This window comes from Carcharodon carcharias, chromosome 7 (genome assembly GCF_017639515.1).
Source record: "Carcharodon carcharias isolate sCarCar2 chromosome 7, sCarCar2.pri, whole genome shotgun sequence".
Lineage (NCBI taxonomy): Eukaryota > Metazoa > Chordata > Chondrichthyes > Lamniformes > Lamnidae > Carcharodon > Carcharodon carcharias.
The window spans coordinates 130,216,019-130,236,249 of record NC_054473.1 but is presented as its reverse complement, the minus strand read 5'-3'; the positions used below and the strand labels follow the sequence as shown (position 1 = coordinate 130,236,249).

General features: G+C 44.1%; 1 protein-coding gene across 1 annotated transcript in view; it reads left to right on the top strand.

Moving 5' to 3' along the window:
* carmil2 (capping protein regulator and myosin 1 linker 2) overlaps positions 1-20,231 on the top strand; it is a 180,505-nt gene that overhangs the window by 86,038 nt on the left and 74,236 nt on the right. The window contains exons 16-24 of the mRNA XM_041191410.1: positions 3,186-3,267; positions 3,346-3,442; positions 4,651-4,705; positions 6,278-6,450; positions 7,403-7,471; positions 9,759-9,852; positions 9,994-10,092; positions 10,965-11,093; positions 16,408-16,521. Coding sequence (XP_041047344.1) covers positions 3,186-3,267; positions 3,346-3,442; positions 4,651-4,705; positions 6,278-6,450; positions 7,403-7,471; positions 9,759-9,852; positions 9,994-10,092; positions 10,965-11,093; positions 16,408-16,521 — 912 coding nt within the window. The remainder of the gene's footprint in view (positions 1-3,185; positions 3,268-3,345; positions 3,443-4,650; positions 4,706-6,277; positions 6,451-7,402; positions 7,472-9,758; positions 9,853-9,993; positions 10,093-10,964; positions 11,094-16,407; positions 16,522-20,231) is intronic.

Genomic DNA, 20,231 nt, shown 5'->3' with positions numbered 1-20,231 from the left:
CTGCAATGGAAATGCTTCAGAAGAACCTCCCAGCTGCTATCTTAACAAAACCAGCAAATATACCCCAGAGTTGCCCTCGGTTCTATGAGATCTTTGTATTGGAAGCCAGCAGCATTGGATTGTCCATAAATAATTGAAAAGGATAATTAGAACACTGGCCCTTCATTCTAGGAAAGTACTAGGAAAACTAATGGGACTAAAGGCTAACAAGTCCCCTTGGCCTGATGGCCTACATGCCAGGCCCCTAAAAGAAGTGACTGCTGAGACAGTGGAAACATTACTTGTAATCTTCCAAGATTTCCTAGACCCTAGAAAGGGCGTGGTGGAGTGGAAAGCTGCAGTTGTAACACTACTATTCAAGAAAGGAGGGAGACAGGAAACTATAGGTCAGTTAGCCTAACATCTGTCATTGGGAACATGTTAGATTCCATTATTAAGGAGGTAGTCGCAGGACATTTCATAAATGATAATATAATCAAGCAGAGTGAACAGGATTTTATGAAAGGGAAATGGTGTTTGACAAATTTATTAGAGCTCTTTGAGAATGTAATGAGCAGGGTGGATAAAGGAAAAACAGGAGATGTAGTGTATTTGGATTTCAAAAGTTATTTGATAAGATGCAAAGAAAGTTTCTACACAAGCTAAGAACTCAAAGTGTTGGGAGTGATATGTTAGCATGGATAGAGGATTGACTAACAGGAGAGAGTCAGGATGTATGGGCCATTTTCATGTTGGCAAACTGTAACTAGTGGGGTGCTAAAGGGATTACTGTCGAGGCCTCAATTTTTTACAATCTATATTAATGACTTGGATGAAAGGACCAAGTGTCTTGTAGCCAAATTTTCTGACAATGAATAGGTAGGAAGGTGAGTCGTGAGGAGGACATAAAGAGCCTGCAAAGGGATATAAATATCTAAGCGTGTGGACAAAATAATTGGCAGTTAGAGTATAATGTGAGAAAATGTGAGATTGTCCACTTTGGTGGGAAGAATAGAAAAGCAGAATATTATTTAAGTGGAGAGAGATTGCAGAATGCTGTGGTACAGAGGGATCTGGGTATCCTTGTACATGAATCACAAAAATTTAGCATGCAGGTAAAATATTTAATTAGGAAGGCAAATGGAATGTTCACTTTTAGTGCAAAAGGGATAGAGTATGAAAGTAAGGAAGTCTTGCTGCAACTTCGGTTGGTGAGACCTCACCTAGAGCGCTGAATTTTGGCCTCTTTTCTTAAGATGGGATATACTTGCATATATTGGCGTTGGAGGGAGTGCTGTTTAGATTTATCAGAATGACACCTGGACTCCAAAGGATATACTTGCATTGGAGGCTGTTCAAAGAAGGTTCACTAGGTTGATTCCTGGGCTGAAAGGGTTGTCTAATGAGGAAAGTTTGTGCAGGTTGAGGGCTATACTTTATAAGAATTTAGAAGAATGAGAGGTGATCTTATGGAAACAAAGAAAATTCTAAGGGGCTTGACGGGATAGATGCTGAGAGGATTTCCTCCTTGTGGGGGAAACTAGAACTAGGAGACAGTTTAACAATAAGGGTTATCCCATTGAAGAGAGAGAGATGAGAAGGAATTTTGTCTCTCAGACGGTCATTAATCTTTGGAATTCAGTGGAGTCATTGAATATATTCAAGGCTGAGTTAGACAGATTTTTGATCTATGGGGGACAGGCAGGTAAGCTGGAATTAAGGTCACAATCAGATCAGCCATGATCTTTTTGAATGGTGGAGCAAGCTCAATGATCCAAATGGCCTATTCCTGCTCCTATTTCTTAGGATGGATGTTATGTTCTAATCCATGCTTGAACTATACAGAGCACTGGTTTAAACCATACATGGAGTTACTGCGAGCAGTTCTGGGCATCAGAAGGATATACTGGGGTGCAGTGTAGATTTTTTTATTCCAGCTTTTATTGCTTAATTTAGTGCCCATCCCTAATTGTTCAGAGGGCACTTAAGAGTCAACCACATTGCTGCTGTGGGTCTTGAGTCACCAGGTAAGGATAGCAGATTTCCTTCCCTAAAGGGCATTACAACAATCAGCAATGGATTCATGACTGACCTCATCAGACTTTTAATTCCAGATTTTTATTGAATTCATACTTCACCATTTGCTGTGGTGGGATTTGAACCTGGGTTCCCAGAGAATTACCCTGGATCTCTGGAATACTAGTCTAGTGACACTTCTGCAATACTACTATGCCACCACCGCCCCTTAACTGAATGATACCTGGACTCCATAGGATAAAGTTACGAGGAGTTTACACAAACTAGTGTTGTATTCCCTGAATTTAGAAGGTTAAGGGGGTGATTTGATCAAAGTTTTCAGGATATTAAGGGGAGCAGATAGAGAGTAGATGGAGAGAAATTACTTCTGCTGTTTGGGGAGTCTAGGACTCAGGGGCACTGTTTAAAAATTAGAGCCAGATCTTTCAGAAATTAGGAAACATTTCTACACACAAAGGATGGTAGAAGTTTGGAATTCTTTTCCACAAATGGCAATTGATGCTAGATCGTCTGTTAATTTTAAAACTGAGATGGATTTTTTTTGTTATCCAAAGGTGTTAAGGGATATGGGGCAAAGGTGGATAAATGGAGTTAGGTCACAGATCAGCCATGATCTCATTGAACGTGTGAACAGGCTCAAAGGGCTGTATGACCAACTCCTGTTCCTAAGTCCTACTGGCATTTATCCAATAACAAAGCAGCTCATGTACCTAACTAGGAGACCTGTCTGTTATGGGGATGCAGAACCTTAACTCATTTTGGAATACATTTTAACAATAAAACAAAAGGAGACCATTGTTTAATTACTCTCACTTCCACACTCTCATTTTGTAATTATTTTATTTTATTCTTGTCCCCTCTCTTCAGCAGTTCTTGGGCTGCAGTCCCTTTCCAACATGTTAGCCAGTCAGATCTTTTCACGCACAGCCGTCGAGCAGCACCACTGCTGAGATTTGTGAGAGTGTCCCAGGGGAAAAGCGAATCACCTGCAGGTTTCATTCCCCCCCTGTGGAAGTAAATGGCTCCATCTTACTGCCTCCATCTCATCAGCTATCATCTCCACTGGGCAGTACAGACCAGCAGGGCAAGTGCAGGCTAGGATACCTGTTGACAGAATGAAATGGTTGCAGTATTTTAGAACAGACTTCTTCCCTTTGTTTTTCTTGTAGTTGAGATCAGCAGGTGCCCAGGTGATTCAGGATCACATCATCGATGCCAACGCTATCAGTAGCCTGGACTTATCAGACAATGGTAGGTGACTCAGCACAAAGGTATTTTGACTGGGACAAGTGGAAGACAGTGTTTAATTTATCCTTTGTGTCTTTTCAGGGTTTGACTCTGACATGGTGACACTGGTCTTGTCTATTGGAAGAAGCAAATCCATCAGACATGTAGCACTTGGCAAGAATTTCAACATAAAGTCGAAGTAAGCTCAGACACACTGATATGTTTACATTAGTAAAATACTACAGAAGGGAGGAGGTATATCTCCTGTGCTTGCCATGGAAAGGTGTTGTGGGAAGGGGAGGAATTGTTGGGTGATTGAGGACTGAACCAGTGTGTCACGGGGGAATGGTCCCTTCAGAATTCTGAAAGGGGGAGGGGAGGGGAAGATGTGTTTGGTAATGGCATCATGTTGCAGGTGGCAGAAATGTCAGAGGATGATCTGGTGGCATGGAAGGTAAGAGCAAGGGGAGGTGAGAGCAGAAGTGCGTGAAATGGGTTGGACATGGTTGAAGGCATTGTCAACCACTGTGGGTGGAATCCTCAGTTGAGAATAAGGAAGACATATCAGAAGTGTTGGTATGGAAAGTTGCATCATCTGAACTGCTGTGGCAGAGATGGAGAAACTGGGGAATGGAATAGAGTCCTTACAGGAAGTGAGCTCTGAGGAAACATAGTCAAGGTTACTGTGGGAGTCAGTGGGTTTATTGTGAACTTTGGTTGATAGCCGAGCCCCAGATATTGAGATAGAGTGGTCAAGGAAGGGAAGGGCGAGTTGTAAGTAGCCCAGGTGAAGGCGAGAGAGGGGTGGAATTTGGAAGCAGATTCAAAGAAATTTTCTAGTTCGGGGCGAGAGCAGGAAACAGGACTGTTGGTGTCATCAATGAACTGGAAAAAGAGATGAAGGAGGGGACCTGAGCAGGACTGGAATAAAGAATACTCCACAAAAAGTCAGGGGTAGCTAGGACCTATGTTGGTATCCATAGTAACACCTTTTATTTTGGAAGAGGTGTGTGGAGTTAAAAAAGTTGTTCACTGTGAGTACAAGTTCAGTCAGGCAGAGGAAGGGGTTCTCAGATGGGAACTGGTTGGGCTTCCATTCAAGGAAGAAGTTGAGGGCTGTCATACCATCCAAGTGGGGGATGGAGGTGCAGAGAGATTGATCAACATGGTGAAAAGGAGATGGTTTGGAAACTATTAAAATGATGTAGGGCATCAGAAGAGTCACCAAGGTAGATGAGAAGAGAATTGACAACTAGGGGAGAAAAGTAGAGTCAAGGCAGGAAGGAATCAGTTCAGTTGTGCAAGGACAGGTTGAAACACGTTTGCCTTTTTTGGAAAAAAGAGCATTTGTGCCCACGCCTTGACTAACTTGAATCAGTTGTCTTACATGTGTGTTAATATTTTCAGAGCCTTGGCTGATGTTCTTCACAGGATTGTCCAACTCATCCAGGATGAAGAGTGTGTAAGTTTATTGTCAACCAGTAAAATAACTGAAGTTAATACAGGGAAATAAAACCGAAAATGGTGGAAACACTCAAGGTCAGGCAGTATTTGTGGAGAGAGAAACAAAGTTAGCGTTTCAAGTCAATAACTTTTTGACAGAACTAGACGTTAGATATTTAATAGTTTATAAGCAAGTGCAGGGAAAGGCATGGTGTGGTGGAGGGAGGTGAAAAACAAAACAGATGGCCTGTGTTGGAGCAGAGGACAGGAATGATTAAATGGAAAAATGAATGATGGTACAAAGGAAAATAGGGAAATGATGGGACAATAAAGAAACAGAAGATGAGTCTATAGCAGGTGCAAATGATACAGCAAAACCACTAGCAGCACCTGCCACCTGAGAAAATGGGAGGATTGGTTTATGATCTGAAATTGTTGAACTCATTGTTGAGGCTGGAAGACTGTTAAGTGACTAATTAAGAGATGAGATGCCGCTTTTTCAGCAGCAAAATACTGCGGATACTGGAAAACTGGAGTAAAAATGGAAAATGCTGGAAACTCTCAGCAGGTCAGGCAGCATCTGTGGAGAGAGAGACAGTTAACATTAACATCAATCCCTTCAATGGCCTTCTATCTGAACTGGGAAAAGTTATAAATGTAATATGTTTGAGACAAATGAAAGTGGAGAGGTTGGGGAAAAGAACAAAGGGGAACATCTATGACAGGGTACAAGGCAGGAGAGATTAAATGACAAAAGGTTTCATGGTTCAGAACTGATGGAAAGTCCCAGATCGGAAACATTATCTCTGTTTCTCTTTCCACAGATGCACCAGACCTCCTGTGCATTTCCAGCAGTTTCTGTTTTTACTGCTGTTTCTTCAGCTTGTGTTAACCTGATACAGTGATATGTGTTCAACTGACCACTGTTACTTTGGATCCAGATAGAATTACAGCTTGAAAAGAGAGACACTTTGTAAATATTTTCAGGATCTTTGGTGAAAGCTTCCCATTGCAGGTTCACAATATCTTCCAGCAAAGATATTATGACAGCTTATATTAAAAAAAATCCTACATGCGGGAGATCCCAATTCAGCTTTGATTTGAGTGGCTGACCAGAGTCTTCTTCCAGATACTTCAATTCACAGATCAGATTTGGAATTGTTGGCTCCATTTCACACTATTTCAAATAATTTGGATAGAGCCAATTTAGGGACAGATTTTAGAAGTGATTGTTATTTAAGACAATAGTGTGACTTTAGTTGGTGCAGTGGTGTGGAATGGTCAATATTCTAATTTACTACTCCAGCGGAGTGCACCTCAGATTCCTCACAGGGGGAGTGCCCAATCTCCAAACTGCTGCTAGAGGGAATCAGAAGTGGAGGATAGGTGCTCCTTGGCACAGTGAGAGTAATGTCTTCTCTTCACAGCTGGTCACAAAATGGCACTGACTGAAACTCACAATGAACCCAGTTGCTGTCACTTTTAGCTGATGTGGATCATGTAGGGAGGCAAAGAAAAGGCAAGGGGACAAAATGCGATAAATGCTCCTTAACGTAAGAATAAAACAAACCATCCCTGCTTTTACTTTCAGCCCCTGCAGTCACTGTCAGTTGCTGATTCACGATTAAAATCTGGAACAAATGTCCTCATTAATGCTCTGGGCAGCAACACCTGCTTGAAAAAGATTGATATCAGCGGCAACGCCATGGGAGACACTGGAGCGAAGATGCTGGCCAAAGCTTTACAGATTAACACAAGCCTTGGGTATGTGTGGTGTGTGTTTAATATAAGTCAGCTCCTCCATATCACAGGGAGTCCATGTCACATGGGCTATTTTTGAAGATCAGCAGCCGATAGTTTCCCACACCTCAATGCTTTACAGGAGTGCAAAGCTGCTCGAAAAGATAAAACTGCACCATGAGCATAGCACAATGCAAGCTACAGCATACATAGCATCCTCATTTCACACTGAGCACGTAAAGCGAATAAAACTGCCACACTTCATAATCTTCTTTCATTGGGCTTTAGGAGCAATAGCTATCATCACAGTTTTAACGTCAAGTTGCCAAACCAGACCAATGCCCTGCTGGAGAGCAAGTATAATTCCAGGATGTTGCCTTCATGTGCTCCATGGTTTGGTCAGGACTTCTGCAGTCACAGCCGGACGAGGTTTTGAGATGCCACTTGTACATCAGGTGGCCACATCTACCATGTCCAGTTCGTATTTTATTGAGAGCTGTCCACATGGCTTGAGGGGAGATTGAAGCCTGGTTGTCTCTGACCCAACATCTCAACAATGTGTTTATTTGGGAGGGTGCTTTCTGCTCAAGTTTTCCTCCAGGTTTCATCAATGTATTGGAGATAGGGGTGTTCGAGTTGCATCCAGAGGGGGTTTCACAGAGCCAAGTGGTGAGTTGGGGGCCTAGAAGGTCCCTATGGATGGGGAGGTCTAAGTTGCTGCTGATGCAAGTTATTTCTCTGTGTGTTGCTGCACCCCATCAAGTGGTGGAAGGGACAATATTTGAAAGGACTGATAATCACTGAAATGGAGTAGATCTCAGAGTTCCGGAGATAATCCTTATTACTGAGCGAAGCTGTGTGTCAATGAATGTAAACGATATTTTTACCTATGCAATAAATTCTTCATCTTTGAAATGAAGGAGGTAGTGAGCAGGTGGAAAGTAGCTAATGACAATTTTGATTTTCTTAATGGCAGAACCGTGATTTGGGACAGAAACAACACTACAGCCGTGGGATTCCTGGATGTTGCAAGTGCTCTAGAGAGGTAATTGGGAAATAATATGATGTTAATATTTACCTTATTTACCTGTTCAATTCTGTAATAAGATGTCAGAAGACAGGAAAATGTGGCTTTTGTTATCTATATTGACCAGATTGAAACAAATCAAAGATCATAAGGTCAGACGTAGGGATGATTGATATTAATTGCACAATGTCCAGCACCATTTGCAACACCTCAGATACTGAAGCAGTCCATGCCCATATGCAGCAAGACCTGGACAACATTCAGGCTTGAGCTGATGAGTGGCAAGGAACATTCACACCACACAAGTACCAGGCAATGACCATTTCCAACAAGAGAGAATTTAACCATCTCCCCGAAACATTCAATGACATTAACATTGCTGAATCCCCCATTATCAACATACAGGGGGTTACCATTGACCAGAAACTGAAATGGACCAGCTATATAAATACTGTGGTTACAAGAGCAGGTCAGAGGCTGGGAATGCTGTGGCGAGTAACTCGCCTCCTGACTCCCCAGAGCCTTCAAGGCACAAGTCAGGAGTGCGATGGAATACTCCCCACTTGCCTGGATGAGTGCAGTTCCAACAAAATTCAAGAAGCTCAACACCATCCAGGGAAAATCAGCATGCTTGATTGGCACCCCATCCACCACAATATAAATTCACTCCCTCCACCACCAATGCACAGTGTCAGCAATGTGTACCATCTACAAGATGCACTGCAGCAACTCACCAAGGCTCCTTTAATAGCACCCTCCAAACACATGACCTCTACCTTCTAGAAAGACAAGGGCAGCAGATACATGGGAACACCACCACCTGCAAGCTCCCCTCCAAGCCACATCCTGACTTGGAACTATATCACCTGTTCCTTCACTGTCATTGGGTCAAAATCCTGGAATTCCCTAGCACCACTGTGGTTATTTCTACACCAAATGGACTGTAGCGATTCAAGAAGGCAGCACACTACCATCTACTCAAGGGCAATTAGGGATGGACAGTAAATGCTGGTCCAGACATGCCACTGAATGTCAAGAGGAGATGATTAGGTACTCTATTATTGGAGATGATCATTGCCTGGCACTTGTGTGGAGCAAATGTTACTTGCCACTCAGCAGCCCAAACCTGAATGTTGTTCAGGTCTTACTGCATAGGGACACGGACTGCTTCAGGACCTGAGGAGTCACAAATGGTGCTGAACATTGTGCAATCGTCAATGAACATTCCCACTTATGGTGAAAGGAAGGTCAACAATGAAGCAGCTGAAGATGGTTAGGTCGAGGACACTACCCTGAGGAACTCCTACAGTGATGTCCCAGGACTAAGATTGACCTCCAACAACCACAACTATCTTGCTTTGTGCTAAGTATGACTGCAACCAGTGGAGAGTTTTTCCCCTGATTCCCATTGACTCCAGTTTTGCTAGGGCTCCTTGATGCCACATTTGATGTCAAGGGCAGTCACTCTCACCCCATCTCTTGAGTTCAGTTCTTTTGTCCACCCTTGGACCAAGGCTGTAATGAAGTCAGGAGCTGAGTGATCCTGGTGGAACCCAAACTGAGCGTCAGTGAGCTGTGTAAGTACCATTTGATAGCACTGTTGATGACCCCTTCTATCACTTTACTATGATCAAGAGTAGACTAATGGGGCAGTAATTGGCTGGTTGTATTTGTCCTGCTTTCTGTGGACAGGGCATACTTGAGCAATTTTCCATGTTGCCAGGTAGATGCCAGTATTGTAGCTCAACTGGAACAGTTTGGCACTGACAATACAAAAATTTATGAATTAGGAAAATCTACCAAATCTCCACTGCGCTGATCTTGGTATTGAAGGACTTGAGATTTTGAAGTGGGGGAAAGGAGGAAATTCATTAAATATCAACATCCAAACAACTCAAAACATGAAAGACTGGAGGATCATTGTCATGCAGTTTAGTCTAAGATCTAATAGCCTTTCATCATTGTTAATGTTTATGATAAAAGCCTTGAAATAAGCAATATGTGGAATATGTTCAAGCACTCAACAGCTCTTCTTGAACTGGAGTTACTTATTGTATGAAACAAATATTTAAAAATCTTAAATTCAAAACAGTGAAAAAAACTGAATAACTTTGAAGCCTGAGTTTTGGTCATGGGTAACCAAGATGGGTAAGGCCCATCTCAAGTGCTCATAATAAGATGAGGTAAAATAAAATTGTTATGGTGACAGAAAGGTCTTGTCTGTTCTGTGTCAGTGTCTCCCCAGTCCCTTTTGCTATTATTTTGTGACATGAATGAAATGAGTCATCACTCACTTTTTTCTCAGGAATTATACGCTAAAATCAATGCCTTTACCAATGAGTGATGTGTCCCAGGCTTACCGCAGCTACCCGGAAAAAACAGAGGAAGCCCTACAGAAGGTAAAAATGGCCATGATTCTTTCTGTGACAGCACTGGACGTGGGACTAGGTTGTGATTTTCAATCCTCATATGGTACAGCACTAGCTTGGAAATGTATAACAGAAAATATAAAACTTAAGTGGCCTATTTCTGATTTCTAGATACAGTCAAATCTCCTTCGGAACAATCAGATGAAGAAATATTCTCCAGAACAGGCCTTTCGACTACAAGAGAGAATTGTAACTAGCTCCACACAGCAGGTAAGAAGATGTTTCATTATTGATAGGAAAATCAGAGTTTATTGTTAGTTTGCGCCTAACATATTCTTGTTGTCAATAATCATTTGCCACCCCTGCATTTATGATGTGGAAATGCATACAGAAACCATGTTGATTGCTATCTTTAGCAGTCAATAGATAAATTGGCTTCTTGCCCCCAGACAGAGATCTAGGAAGGCCTTCAAGGATCTGTCCTCGGCCGCATGCTCTTCATCCACACGCTGCCCCTTGACAACATTTTTCACAGACATGAAGGTTATCTTCTACATAAATACTGAAAACACTCAGCTCTAGTTCTTCACCATCCAATAGAGATCATTACCTTACTGCTCTCTATTTGAAAACAAATAACAGTAACTAGGATGAGAGGAAAATGTTGAGTTAATTTACATTGCAGCATTGCTGGTGTTAATGGAGCCAAAAAATCTTAAAACTAAGGTTTACCAGGTATGGTCATTACCATAACTTATGTGCTCTAAGATCAAACCACAAAAATAAGGTTTAAGCTGAATTAATGTTTTTGTATTTATCGAGGTTCTGCCCAATGTAAGATATTAGCAACTTATCAATGGTCAGTTGTTGAACATAACATTTATTTTATATACAGACGGTGATAGAGTTGTGTAAGAGCCTTCAGAAACCTATTCCACAAAACTACCCAGTGGCCATAGCCCACAACTAACTTGTGACATTGAACGAAAAATTTGATGTAGAAATTTACAATGGTAAATGTTGATAGGAAAACATGACAACAGGAAGCATGGTTTGTGAACAGGAAGTACACACCCTATATAGGACATGGGATAATGTATAGTGTCAAGCAATCTGCAGTAACTTGTTTTCTTTCTGTACAGATGGTGGACAGTATGTGTGAAAAGGTACAAGAAAATTTGAACATCATTAACAACGAGTCTGTGAAAGAAAGGCAAGAAGATGTCACATTTGCTGAAGAAATCATAAAGGATGCTAAGACATTAACTGCTGTGAGTCCCTGAAAAGGCTGCTGCCATTTTAAGTACTAAATGTTTAAAAGTGTATCTCTTACTTCAGTATCCTACTGGAATAGTGTATCACTATTGTGGAGTATTAGTCGATGTAATCATTTAATTGGCCCTTGGTTCGAGGATGGTGCCTACTCAGGGTCACGAGTTTCTGCCATGGGTCTTCATGTGATTGAACAGACCAATTCTTGACCACAGGCGAGGGAGTGAGATCCAGAGTGCAGGATTTGCTTCCTTTTTTTTCCCTTCTCTGCCACCACTCTGCCTCATCATTAAGACATTGGAAATCAAAGTGTGATGCAGCTTGATGGACAAGTTGTCGACATTTTGATCGATTGGTATCAAGCTCCTTCCAGTCATTAATGCAATACCACCACTCTTCAATGAGAGCTTCAGTGCGTTTGAAGCCTTTTCTTCGTCCCCCCTGGAATGTTGGCTGTTTGAGAGTTGAGAAAACAGGACCTGGTAGGGGAGGCAGTTTTCAGCCCTGATACACAATCCAGGTCTCATTCAGTACAGGAATGTGGTGATGACAACTGCTCCCTACACTTGGAATTCTGCCTTTGTTTTTGTCTTTGTTGTCAAACATTCACTACCATAGTCTACAGAAGGCTGAGCTGGCACAGCTGATCCAGTGTTGGATCTCCTCATCAATAGTGGCCTTTTGAGAGAGTGGCTGCCAACATATTCACGAGTCTCTGCTGCACATACATGGGAGGTGGAATATTTGGCTGACCAGGTAGGTGTGGGTTGATATGAGTTTTGTTTTGGCAACATTCAAGGAGAAGCCGAGTTTTTTGTATACAGAATTGAAGAGATCAAGAGTGGCTTGTAAGTATGGTGGATGACAGCATTACAATCATCTGCAAACCGTAGATCATCTATGTCTATGGCGGTCAGTTTATTTTTGGCACAGAGGCAATTGAGATTAAAGAGTTTTCCATCTTTGAAGTGAATAACCGCTGTCAGGTAGATTGTAAATAGTGTGGGGGCTAGCACACAGCCTTGCTTGACTTTGGTCTGAATTTTGAAGGTCTCTGTTTCAGATCACCCATTGAAAACAGCTGCAGTCATACAGCAAGTCCCTATTTTAAGTTCCCACATTTAGCATCTTTCCGCTTTAATGTTGTGAATATAATAGAGCAGGTATGTGCACTTGGTGTTAGGACTTCCATTTTAACACTGTTTCATGCTGGGGCCTATGTAGAGTTGCATGATCCAGTCAGTTCCATTTTGGAGCAAGTGCGAGGAGAGGTCTCTCCTCACACTTGGAGCAACAACAACTTTTTTCTTAAAACTCTGCAGTGCAGTTTTGCATAAAAACTATATAGCCGGGGCATTCACTATGTGGCCTACATTTGTCTTTCCTGCGGCGTGCTCACCAACCCCCTCCCACTCGCCGACCCCTCCCACTCACCAATCCTCCTGCTTACTGACCGTCTCCTGCTCACCAAGCCCCACGCTCGCCAATCCTCAGGCTCGCCGATCCTCACACTCGCCAACCCTCACGCTCGCCAACCCTCACACTCGCTGACCCTCACGCTCTCCGATCCTGACGCTCGCCGATCCTCACACTTGCCAATCCTCATGCTCGCCGACCCCCACGCTCGCCAATCCACACGCTCGCCAATCCTCACGCTCGCCAATCCTCACGCTCGCCAACCCTCACACTCGCTGATCCTCATGCTCACCAATCCTCACGCTCGCCGACCCTCACGCTTGCCAATTCTCACACTTGCCAATTCTCACGCTCGCCGACCCTCACACTCGCTGATCTTCACACTCGCTGACCCTCACGCTCGCCAATCCTCATGATTGCCGACCCTCACGCTTGCCAATTCTCACCCTCGCCAACCCTCACACTCGCTGATCCTCACGCTCGCTGATCCTCACGCTCGCTGATCCTCACGATCGCCGATCCTCACGATCGCCGACCCTCATGCTCGCCAATCCTCACGCTCGCCGACCCTCACACTCGCTGATCCTCACGCTCGCCAATCCTCACCCTCGCCGACCCTCACACTCGCTGATCCTCACGCTCGCCAATCCTTCCACTCATTAACCACCACCCACTTGCTGACCCTACTCGCTGCTTCCCTGCCCAATCTCCCACTTGCTGACCTTCCCGCTCCCCACCTCTCCCCTATTCACTGCTTCCCTCCCTAACCTTCCCACTAGTCACATCTTACTAACCCTTCTGCTTACCAACCCTCCTGCTTGCCACTATTCTCCCGCTCACCACTTGCCTCCATGACCCCCCCTGCTCTGTGATCCTCCTGCTTGGCAGCTCTTCCAAAAGCCAATCCTCCTGCTCTCTGTTGCACTGACTTGCCGCTACCCTCTCTGACCCTCCTACTCCTTAACCCTCTCACTCCCACAGTCCCACTGCCTGCCTCTCCTTGCAGCTCGCTTACCCCTTCCCGGCTCACCGTCTATCCCTCTTGCCATCTCTCTCTCCCACTCACCGATACTCCCACTTGCCACCCCTCGTTCCCGTTACTTCCCTGTTTGACCTTTCCACTTGCAGCTCCTCTTGCTCCCTCAATAGTTCCCCCCCCCCTCTTGCCAGCCCTCTCCCAAACTCTAGCTCACAGCAAGGGTTCAGAAGAAGGAAGCAGCAAGCGGGACGGAAGGTCAGGGAGGCAAGTGGTGGTGGGAGAGACGGTGAGCAGGAGGATCAGGGAGAGGGAGTGTTGGCTAGTGGGAGGGTCAGGAAGGGGAGAGGCCATGATCAGGAGAGTCTCAAAGGGGTGGCTAAGCGGGAGGATTGGGGAACAGGAGAGGTAGTGAGCAGGAGGTAAGCAGAAAGTGTTAGCATATTTCTTTTATATTTTTAAAATTTATTTTATTTTAGAAGTTATTTCATTGACGAATATAGGAATTTAGGAATATATAGTATTTGAGCTTACAGGTTATAATGCTTTAATATTTCTTTTTTGAGAAAGGTCCTACAGAACCTTACTAAAGCCTTAGTTATCCTGGGAAAATCTGATTCACTTAATTAACATTCCCCTCAATGTTGCATTTTTGAGGAATAACTACAATGTTAAACAAGGAATTACCGTATCATCAGAAAGCAGTTGTAGGATTGTAATGAAGCTTTTTGGGTATCCAAATCTTTGGAGGCTCACAGTTTAAGGAGTCAAATGCTTTGGTCAGGTCAATGAATGCAATAAAGAGTTTCTGGTTTTGTTCTCGACATTTTTCTTGGATTTATCTGGCAACAGAGACCATGTTGGAGATTCCTCTGGAAGATCTATAGCCGCACTGTGCCTCTGGGAGAATTTCCTCAGCCAGAGGAAGTAGGTGATTCGGGAAAATGCATGTCAGGATTTTCCCTGCTATGGACAAGAGGGAAATACCTCAATAGTTTCTACAGTGTGATTTATCTCCCTTCTAGGTTGTTTCATTACTGAAAATTTGGGGGGGGGGGGGGGGGGGGGGGGGGGGGGGGGGGAGGGAGTGAGTTCTTTTTCCTCCAAAATCCGTAGGATGAGTGCATGAGTCTTGATGCAGACAAAAGTTCAGCAGCTTTGAAGACCTCAGCAGGAACACCGTCAGGCCTGCAGGCTTTGTTGTTTTCCACCCGTTTGATTGCTTGTTGCAGCTCTCCCATTGATGGTGGTTCACCCATGGATTCCACCACAGGACAGTGGGGGATAGCCTGGACAGTATTAGCTGCCACTTCACAGTTGAGGAGTTGTTGAAAATAATCTTTCCAGCATTGATGGATGACATTGTCATCCTTAAGAGAAACACCATCCTGTGAGCGAAGGGGATTTTGTCCATTCAACCTTAGTCTATAGATGGCCCTAGTGGCTTCAATAAAGCTTTGCGTATGATGACAGACAGCATATTGTTGAATCTCTCAGGTTTTCTCTTCCCACCGCATGTCCTTTATCTTCTGCTTTTGTCTGTGGGTGTCAGCCTTGAGCAATTGGAATGCTGCCTTCTTGACTTGTGACCTTGAGTTGTTCTGCCAGGCAATGAAGGCTGCTCGATTTTGTTCTAGGAGGTCACATATTTCAGCATTGTTTTTGTTAAACCTGTCCTGGTGATGACAATGCTCAAACCTAATGGGCTGGACACGGGAGTCTAGTGCAGTTGACTTTATTTGATATCTCTGTTCTGGAATTGAGGTGGATGTGTGAAGGCTTTCCAATGCTTTAGAGCTTAGATATTGATCTTCTTCCTTTTAGACTATTGGGCCTTGCAATATCTTGGTACTAGGTGGATATTCATCACCCGTTGAACAAATTTATGATTAGTCTATCGGTCCCCAGTCTCCCACATGGATCGAGTGATACAGACATCACTAAGATCTTTGACCTGAAAAATGACATAACCTAAGAGGTATTAATGCTTTGCCCTTTGATGTCTCTGTGTGGTTATGTATTTGTCCTTCTGACGGAAGAGAGTGTTTGTTGTAATGAGGCCATGCTGAGCACGCTTGGTCAGCAGGAGGACACCATTTTCATTGGCTTTTCCTGCGCTGTTTTTCCCAATGGTTCTGCTCGAGACACTGGAGTCACAGCCAACCCTGGCACTAAAGTCCATGAAAGGAAAACCTTTTCTTCTTTTGGGATAGCAGCGAAGCAAGGTTCGAATATTCTTTGGTGTCAAGGGTCAGGGCATAATCACTGATGGTGATCATTAGACATTTTTCTGTGAAAGGAAACAGGCAATCCTTTTACAGAAGAGTCCTGCTTTTGACAGTCTTGTTGAAGTGCAGCATGGAGAGTGCAAGTGAGTGAGAGTGCGATTAGACAGGATGTCTTATGTGGAGGAGAAGATATGCACAATCTAAAGCTTAATTTTGTAAAATTCTATGATCTCGGGGATGGCAAGTTTTTCCAACTCCTGGTAATTAGCTGGTAGTGTTGTAGAGAAGCAACATTCTAGACATTCAAAACGTGGCAGATAGAATTCTTTGCTGGACTGAATGACCTTTCTTGACCTTCATCTTTTTTCATATTCTAATTAGTTGACAACATCAAAGAAAATCTGGCCGTTGACTTGCCTCATTGCCCTAAAGTGCATTTATGTCACTAGATCTTGGAGAAATCCAGTACATTGGTACCTCCGAATTTCAATTTCCTCACCCATCCTGATACAGTTTGGCCAAGAATTGAAGAATTGAGGGATGTTGTAATGAAAAGTTCAGTTTAACAATATTTTTTAAATGTTTAATGATTAGGAAACATTTTAAATTGTTTCATTTACATGGTATACTCGTGGTATACCACCATGAGCTTCTTGTTTTCTCTCTTTCCACCTCCAACTTCTTGTTTTACAGGTGCTACCAACCTTGTACCAAGTGGGTAACATTCCACCTTTAATAAGAACAGTGCAGCACAAGTTGGAGTTGGCCGCTGAAGAAGTCTCCCAGGCTCTAAATGAGGAAATCCAGGTATGCACTAGAGAGGGTGCAGAGGAGATTTACCAGGATGCTGCCTGGGCTGGAGGGTCTGAGCTATGAGGAAAGATTGGATAGGCTGGGGTGGTTTCCCTTGGAACAGCGAAGGTTGAGAGTGGACCTGATAGAGGTGTATAAGATTATGAGGGGCATAGATAGGGTGGATAGGAAGGCACTTTTTCCATTACTAGAGAGGTCAATAACCAGGGGGTATAGATTTAAGGTAAGAGGTAGAAGGCTAAGCGGGGAGTTGAGAAACTTTTTCACCCAGAGGGTAGTGGGAGCTGGAACTCACTGCCTGTAAATGTGTTTGAGTCAGAAACTCTCAAAACATTTAAGAAGCATTTAGATGTTCACTTGCGTTGCCATAGCCTCCAGGGCTATGGATCAAGCACTGGAAAATGGGATTGGCATAGTCAGATCTTTGTCGATCAGCGTGGACACAATAGGCTGAATGGCCACCTTCTGTGCTGTAAACATCTATGAGTCTATGAATCAGCTGATTTTTTTTTATTCGTTCATGGGATGTGGGTGCCACTGCTAGGCCAGCATTTATTACCCACCACTTGATCAGAGGGTATTTAAGAGTCAACCACATTGCTGTGGGCCTGGAGTCACATATAGGCCAGACCAGGTAAGGATGGCAGATTTCCTTCCCTAAAGGACAATAGTGAACCAAATGGTTTTTTCTGACAATCGGCAATGGTTTTGTGGTCTTCATCAGATTGTAATTCCAGATTTTTATTGAATTCAAATTTCATTATCTGCCATGGTGGAATTGGAACTCAGTTCCCCCAAGCATTACCGTGGGTCTCTAGAATACTAGTCCAGTGACAATACCCCTACGCCACCACCACCAACCAATCCCCCACCCTCCCCCTGTTTGGGTCTTTAAAAGTTCTGGACCCCATTTTCCCCTCTCAGATTTTGTGCTGACAGTTTTCTTCTATGTTTACAATATGCCACGATGTGGGAAATCATGATAACCCCTTATTCAACTGATTCTATGATGCTCAAGAATATGGGGATGATTCAACATCGTTTGAGTTCTTGCCTCTGGAATGTCTCATCTTTCATTTACTAGTTTTTGTGTTCTTGTAGGACTCTCATGTAGTTTGATCTGAGGTAGCAGATTTCATGTGGGCCTTCCCTTCAGGACATTCAGGCTGATTTGTTAATATATCTCCAACCATTTGCCTGTTCCATTGCCAGATGGGGAATTTGGACAGTGGGTGAAGCTTAGACATGATTGACCTGCTCACACATACATGGAACCTCCAATGGAGCAAGTAGCACGTGCAGAGGATCAAAACTTATTCTGCTTGTGTTTGCATTGAGCACTTTTGGATATGTAAACTGAAAATTGTCCTTCAGTTCTGAAAATTCGGTCAGTCACTTCTGAACCTGGATTGTTTGATTCAAATCTGGTGGTGAGGGGCTGCACAGGAGTGGGAAGGACGTTGCTCATAACAGAAGAGAAACTCCCTCCCTGCAGTACATGCAGTCCTGTGTTGAAGGATTGTAACAGGACTGCTGTGTTTTAATTAAATTGTACAGGGTATACTGTTCTTCCAACTCTTCTCTTTTGGGTTTTTGACATGTGAATTGATCCTGAATAAACATATTATCTTTAGTGCAAATGGTATCCAGAATCACATTTAAATTCAAGTATATAAATTTAAGTTTTAATCTCAATTGACTGGTAAGTGAGGCTTAAGTTGAGTTAAAAACAAAAAAACTGCGGATGCTGGAAATCCAAAACAAAAACAGAATTACCTGGAAAAACTCAGCAGGTCTGGCAGCATCGGCGGAGAAGAAAAGAGTTGACGTTTCGAGTCCTCATGACCCTTCGACAGAACTTGCGTTCGAGTCCAAGAAAGAGTTGAAATATAAGCTGGTTTAAGGTGTGTGTGTGGGGGGCGGAGAGATAGAGAGACAAAGAGGTGGAGGGGGGGGTGGGGGTGTGTGGTTGTAGGGACAAACAAGCAGTGATAGAAGCAGATCATTAAAAGATGTCAACGACAATAGTACAATAGAACACATAGGTGTTAAAATTAAAGTTGGTGATATTATCTAAATGAATGTGCTAATTAAGAATGGATGGTAGGGCACTCAAGGTATGGCTCTAGTGGGTTTTTTTTATATATATATAATGGAAATAGGTGGGAAACGGAAAATCTTTATAATTTATTGGAAAAAAAAGGGAAGGGGGAAACAGAAAGGGGGTGGGGATGGGGGAGGGAGCTTACGACCTAAAGTTGTTGAATTCAATATTCAGTCCAGAAGGCTGTAAAGTCCCTAGTCGGAAGATGAGGTGTTGTTTCTCCAGTTTGCGTTGGGCTTCACTGGAACAATGCAGCAAGCCAAGGACAGACATGTGGGCAAGAGAGCAGGGTGGAGTGTTGAAATGGCAAGTGACAGGGAGGTTTGGGTCATTCTTGCGGACAGACCGCAGGTGTTCTGCAAAGCGGTCGCCCAGTTTACGTTTGGTCTCTCCAATGTAGAGGAGACCACATTGGGAGCAACGGATGCAGTAGACTAAGTTGGGGGAAATGCAAGTGAAATGCTGCTTCACTTGAAAGGAGTGTTTGGGTCCTTGGACGGTGAGGAGAGAGGAAGTGAAGGGGCAGGTATTGCATTTTTTGCGTGGGCATGGAGTGGTGCCATAGGAGGGGGTTGAGGAGTAGGGGGTGATGGAGGAGTGGACCAGGGTGTCCCGGAGGGAGCGATCCCTACGGAATGCCGATAAGAGGGGGTGAAGGGAAGATGTGTTTGGTGGTGGCATCATGCTGGAGTTGGCGGAAATGGCGGAGGATGATCCTTTGAATGCGGAGGCTGGTGGGGTGATAAGTGAGGACAAGGGGGACCCTATCATGTTTCTGGGAGGGAGGAGAAGGCGTGAGGGCGGATGCGCGGGAGATGGGCCGGACACGGTTGAGGGCCCTGTCAACGACCGTGGGTGGAAAACCTCGGTTAAGGAAGAAGGAGGACATGTCAGAGGAACTGTTTTTGAATGTAGCATCATCGGAACAGATGCGACGGAGGTGAAGGAATTGAGAGAATGGGATGGAGTCCTTACAGGAAGCAGGGTGTGAGGAGCTGTAGTCGAGATAGCTGTGGGAGTCGGTGGGTTTGTAATGGATATTGGTGGACAGTCTATCACCAGAGATTGAGACAGAGAGGTCAAGGAAGGGAAGGGAAGTGTCAGAGATGGACCACGTGAAAATGATGGAGGGGTGGAGATTGGAAGCAAAATTAATAAATTTTTCCAAGTCCTGGCGAGAGCATGAAGCGGCACCGAAGTAATCATCGATGTACCGGAGGAAGAGTTGTGGAAGGGGGCGGGAGTAGGACTGCAACAGGGAATGTTCCACATACCCCATAAAGAGACAGGCATAGCTGGGGCCCATGCGGGTACCCATAGCCACACCTTTTATTTGGAGGAAGTGAGAGGAGTTGAAGGAGAAATTGTTCAGTGTGAGAACAAGTTCAGCCAGACGGAGGAGAGTAGTGGTGGATGGGGATTGTTCGGGCCTCTGTTCGAGGAAGAAGCTAAGGGCCCTCAGACCATCCTGGTGGGGGATGGAGGTGTAGAGGGATTGGACGTCCATGGTGAAGAGTAAGCGGTTGGGGCCAGGGAACTGGAAATTGTTGATGTGACGTAAGGTGTCAGAGGAATCACGGATGTAGGTGGGAAGGGACTG